Here is a 6,012-nt window from a genome sequence, read left to right as displayed (position 1 = left end):
GGTCAAGGCTTTATGTGAAGCTAGATTCGCAGAAAACTTGCAGTTCAAGGCCCAGTCCACTGTTTAAGTTGCTTACTAGTGTAGCATAGAGTTCTAGGTGGAAATTCAACTTAACAGTCTCCACTGCAGTACCGGTATATAAAACAGTGTTTTGGAACCAAAGGCAAATTTTTGTGTGCCTCTGGGATCTGGTGGGGGATTGCTGGAATTTTGTCTATTTTGGGCCTAGCCCAATAGCATTTTCAGAAATTCCTAATAAATCCTAGAGGCCCACGCAGCCCATTTGTGCAAGGCAAGAGGTGGAACAAAGTTTAGTCCCACATTGTTAGTTTAGAGGGAGTTGGACCTCTTTATAAGGGAGGTTCTTTCCCCACATGTATGAGCATGAGAACAAGAGGGGCATCCACGCGCGCTCCTCCTCCGCCGCCCGCCTCGCCACGCCACGCCTCGTCACGACGCGATGCGACGCGACGCGACGCGGGTTGCGGGAATGAGCCGAGCCAATGTCTAAATTTTTGCCACGCACGACGGGTATACAAAAGGTCACGTGGGAGTTGAAACGTTTTTCTGTAGTGGACACTGAATTCGAACGGCGCGCCTCTTCGGCCGCTGCCTATTCGCTTCGTCTCCCTTCGTTGCTTCACCTCCCGCCGCAGTCTCTTCGCGTCCTTCTCCTGTGCATATATAAGAGAGGTCGCTCCTCTCCAGAGAGACACACCAGAAGATCCCCCTCCTCTCGCCACAAAGAAAGTTCCTAAGCACTGCGCTGCTGCTACGATCTTCCCCATCCCGGCTTGCGGTGTGCACCGCAGGTCGGGACAGTAGGCCTCCGAAATCGCACCTTTTGAGTCCTGTACGAGAGAAGGGTGATAAGGTTTTTGGGGAGCGCTCAGCGCGACTACTGGCTGCTTCATCACGGACGATCCGGTCGCCGATGACTACTTCCCCGACGACGACTTCTTCCCCGACGTCCACGACCTCCTCGACAACATGCCAAGCGAGGACACCGACCCCAAGTCCAGCACTTCTGCTGCTGCTGTCCCGTACGTGTTCTTGTCTTTCCTGTTAAAGGTTCTACCACAGTTCCTTGTTCTGGTCCTTGTCCTACACATGTCAGGTTCTACTTCATATATGTACTTGCTATACTATCTGCTTTAGATATGATAGGCTACGATTCATATATGCAGAAGCTATTTACCTTCCCTCTGTCAGAACGCATGACTTGTTTTATCTCTTCTATATTAGTCATGCTTTATCTAGTATTTCTGTTAATAAAATCATTTGGTAAATTGCTCATATTTCCAACAGTGTGCAGGGAGCTGGTACTGGGACGACCCAGCAACAGTGTGGCATCGTCGTGCTGACATCACACATGTTTTTTCTCTTTTGATTTTTTATTCACGTTTTCGTAAGAAAAATTACGTTTTGTCTGTTATTTATATTTTGAAATATTCTAAATATATATATCATAAAAAATACTTCACCTAATTTTTAAAAAACCGTTAATCATGCATTTGAAAAATATTAAATATGTATGAAAAATGTCTCTAATGTATATGGAAAATAAATAATGTGAATGAAAAATAGTAGAAAATGTAAATTGTGAAGCAATAAAGATAAACAGGAACAATCCTTCAACTTTTTGATCCATCTCAGGGGCTCATTTTCCTTCCGTAACCCTAGGTGACTAGGGAAAACTCTTCTCTCCAAACTTCATCGGTGAGTCCGTGTATTCGCCTCCCCTATCCCTGCCACTTTGGTAGCCGGCAGCCGGGAAGGGAATTCCGGTGCCACCGCTCCGGTTAATAATTTAGGTTAGGGTTTTTTAGTCCTCGCAATGTGGTGCTCAGGCAGATGGCGGCACTAGTTCTTCGTGTTTGTCTTTCGGGCTCCGATTCTCCTTGAGTATGTCTGTGTGGACGTAGTCGATGGAGCTCCAACATACTTCCTTTGTCCCAAAATATAAGAACATTGTTGATACTATGCTAGGTGTTAAAATTGTTCTTATATTTTGGGACGGAGGGAGTAGATCCCTACCGTCTCTTAGGACAGTGAGGTTAGGGTTTCTCGTCTTTGTGGCGAGATTTGGTGTCAGGTGTTTCTGATCAATGCAAGGGTTCAACAGCATTGACTGTGGTTCTAAGGCGCCGGTCCTTATGGGCACGTGCACGAAGACTTTTCGGTTGTCATCGACCAGGTCAAGTCGGCTCCCATAGGGGAGCAAGGACAACAACACATCAGCGGCTTGTTCTAGCAGCAGTATTAGTTGTTTGGGGGTCTTGGAATCTTGGTGTATTTTTTATTATATTCGAGATGCTTTGTAGTTCCGCCGAACTTTGATAATAGATCTGGACCATTTTCGCAAAAAAGTAGAAACTCTTAATCATGTATGCGGAAAATGGTAAGCATGTGTACAAGAAATGTTTGTGACATTTAAAAAATATGATGACTTGCAAAAATAAAATGCATATGACATTTAAGAAAATGCTATACATTATAAAACTTTATTGTAATTCAAACATGTCACATACATTCCAAAAAAATGTATGTTACATTTTAAAAACTATTCACTTGTTTCAAAAATGTGTTCATGACATTTTTCATACAGATGTTTGTACATGTAAAAAAATCTTGCATAGCTCCAAAAAATGTTTTTTATCATACAAAAAATGATGCCATGTGTATTTGAAAAATGTTTAACATGTATTTGAAAAAGGTTCAAACATGTTTTTGTAGAATGTTAATCATGTACTCCCTCCGTTCCGAAATAGAAGTCTTTTTAAATATTTCAAATGGCCTACAACATACAGATGTATGTAGACATATTTTAGTGTAGATTCACTCATTTTGCTCCGTATGTAGTCACCTATTGGAACCTCTAGAAAGACTTATATTTTGGAACAGAGGGAGTACTTCGTAAATGTTCAATGTGTATAGAAAAAGTTTTATATGCATAGAAAAATATGCAAAGGGTATGGAAAATTAGACACCATGCATATTTTTTAAAATGTTAACAAGTATTGTTTTTAAAAAGTCAATGTGTATGACAAAAAGAAAATTGTACGATGCATATGAAAAATGTAGACATGTGTTGAAACAATAACCCCGAAGAAAACCAAAGAAAGAAAAAAATAAAAAATAAAAACGCAATAAAAAACCCAAAGAAAAAACAAAATAAAAACCAAGGGCGAAAAAGGAACACAAAAAAACATGGTACAGTAAAGGGCCGGGCTATTAGAGCGCCCGACAGAGGCGAGACATAACTCTGCCTTGCAACGGGTGATATATAGCCCTGGTGCTTGAGTTCCCGCTTGTGTTGTGTTACGCCCAGCCCAGCCCATGGAAGTTCCAACTATGCCTGTTCCAGTAAAAAATTATCGCTTTCAAAGTAGAGTTGCACATTGTTTAGCAACATTTGGACGGAATGGGGATAGCACTACGTGCTGGCTAAACCACCTTCCTCTGTGTGTCAGTGAGCTAGTCGCTGAAGATTGTAATTTTATAATCTTGGAATAAATACCCTATGATTCTTGCCACATGTGACTTTTTTCTTGGAAGTTTACGTAAGAGGGGTTCATAGCTTTACGTGGATGTAGGATTATCACTTTGCTTGTCGTGGCAGTCGTTTTGCTGCATCGTTCCGGCTCTTTTTGGTTTGAAGAAATTTCCATGCTCAGCTTTATTCCATTTGCAGAAATTTTCACACTCAAACCCGAATGGTCTTCAAGAAATTTATGTGTGTTTAAAGTTCTTGGGTCCAGTATGTGTGGCAGACGTGATGAGCAACATCAAAACATTAAAAAAAACATTTTTTTGGTTACGCAGATGCTCATACCTACCCATATGAGCACTTTCAAGAGATTAAGCCGGCACATCATCTTAATATTAAAAAAAATCATCAGAGACGCTTTTGTAGTTGTCGGAAATGTCTATTTCCACTGAACGCACATCGCCGAATGCCTTGAAATAAATTCAGAAAAATACGAGAGCACTAGTGTCAAGTCTTAACCATCCAACCACGGGTGAACTAGGGATACCACTGTTCTCCTATAACCAACAAATCACATATTGGCGAACCAACCTGTGGTTGAGATGGTTAGGTGGACAGTGGTATCCCCAACCCATCAGAGTTCAAATCCTGGTGCTCGCATTATTTCTGGATTTATTTCAGGATTTCCGGCGATGCGCTTTCAGTGGGAGGAGACGTTCCCGTCGACGACGAGGCGCCTACGGTGACTTCGTAAATCTCAAGATAATATGCCGGCTCAGTCTCTCGGAGGTGCTCATAGGGGTAGGGTGTGCGTGTGTGCGTTCATAAGAATGAGTGTATGCGCGTGTATATGAGCGCTTGTGTTACTGATGCTCAACACATATTGGTTCTTTGGTCGGGTTTGCAAAGTCAACGTTTTTATCTTGGTTGTTCAGTTCCTCGAAGTTTCGTCTTGCCTTCGCCTGTACACTTCCTATTACAAATTTACACGACAGAAAAGTCTTGTGTGGACCGAAAGCTCAGGTAAACGTACTCAAACCACGCTGATCAAGCCCACATCTCCCAGACCTGAGTACCTGACCATGACCAATGAGCAATATGCGTGTGATCTGCAATTGTTTTCTCGTCACCCCACATGTCAGCCTCGTAATTCTTTTTTTTTTTGAGGATTGTCAGCCTCGTAATTCTTTGTTTTTTGAAAGTGCCTCGTAATTCTATTGTATACGTGACAATGACACCACTCGTTGAACCGAGCAGCGTCTTCTCTTGCCCAAGCTAATTAAGCTGTGAGAGAACACACATGCAGTTGAGTGCTGCTAAACCTGACATTGCCTTCTTCTCTTTCTTCCATCTCTTTTTTCAGTCTGGGAGTCCTGCTAAGCTTGTCGATCAGTGCCATGTCAGGGAGCACCATGGCTGGCGCGCCGGCCACGCCGGAAGGCGCCGGGGATCCGTACGAGCGGCAGCTGAACTACAGCTTCACTGGGCGCGTCGCGCTCACCGTCGTCTTCGTCCTCTTCGGGCTCACCGTCGCCATCGTCGTCATGCGCGTCCTGCTGTACGTGCTGGTGTATCGCTCTGGCCGAGGCGGAGGCCGCGGCAGCGGCGGCCTGGCCGCTGGCATCTTCCGGTCCATCAACTCGTTCGGAAGGATCGGCAGCCGGCGGCACGGGCTGGACGCCTCCGCGCTCTCCGCGCTGCCGGTCACCGTGCACCGGAAGGAGGCCGGCTCCACCAGCGCCGCTGGGGCCGACTGCGCCGTGTGCCTGTCGGAGCTCGCGGACGGAGACGCGGTGCGGCAGCTGCCGAACTGTGGGCACGTATTCCACGTGGAGTGCGTCGACGCATGGCTGCGCACCAGGACGACGTGCCCTCTCTGCCGGACGGAGGCGGAGCTGTCCCAGGGCCGGGGGGACGGCAAGGCGGAGGCGGCTGCGCAGTCGTCGTCGTCGGGCACGGAGCCGCCGCAACCGACGTTGCTTGGTGCAGGAGGAACCTTGATAGTGACCGTACAAGGTGGCTTCACGGATACCCAGAGAGACGTGCGCGGGTAAGCATCGGCGGCAGGTAGTCAATCGGCATCTCCCTTTGCCTAGCTATATAATCCAGGCATCCAGCCTCGAGGGGGACCGGAAACAAGTGTACAGTGTAACATACTACTCTATGTAGAACTAGAGACTGATTGTTCCTTCATCGCATACTAGTATAGTAAGTATGTAAAGTTTTTGTAAGAGCATCAGGTTGCAAATTTGAGTCCACAAATGTCCGCGGGCGTGCCCACAGATATTGACCGGACCGGTCTCAAATTTTACCATTTACAATTATATATGTTATTTTTAAAACATCTATTATATGCAGGGCCAATCACGACGATCATCCCCTCCATCTTGGGCCAGCTGAGATGTCAAAACACACCGAAAATTGCCCATACTTAAGTTTTTCACACCCGGTCTCATCTTGCCTCGTGACGAGCTAGTTGACCGATTTAAATAGCACGATCATCCAAAAGCGATAAGCTTCTA

The 6,012-nt window shown here is 45.4% G+C and overlaps 1 protein-coding gene across 1 annotated transcript; it reads left to right on the top strand.

The window, feature by feature from the left end:
* The first annotated feature begins 4,746 nt into the window (after window positions 1-4,746).
* LOC119271373 (RING-H2 finger protein ATL74-like) lies at window positions 4,747-5,785 on the top strand. Its single transcript, XM_037553231.1, has one exon. The coding sequence runs from the start codon at window positions 4,888-4,890 to the stop codon at window positions 5,542-5,544; it is 657 nt and encodes a 218-aa protein (XP_037409128.1). The 5' UTR covers window positions 4,747-4,887; the 3' UTR covers window positions 5,545-5,785.
* Window positions 5,786-6,012: the final 227 nt, after the last annotated feature.

Source organism: Triticum dicoccoides, chromosome 3A (assembly GCF_002162155.2).
Source record: "Triticum dicoccoides isolate Atlit2015 ecotype Zavitan chromosome 3A, WEW_v2.0, whole genome shotgun sequence".
Taxonomy (NCBI): Eukaryota; Viridiplantae; Streptophyta; class Magnoliopsida; order Poales; family Poaceae; genus Triticum; species Triticum dicoccoides.
This window is presented reverse-complemented; position numbering and strand designations above follow the sequence as displayed.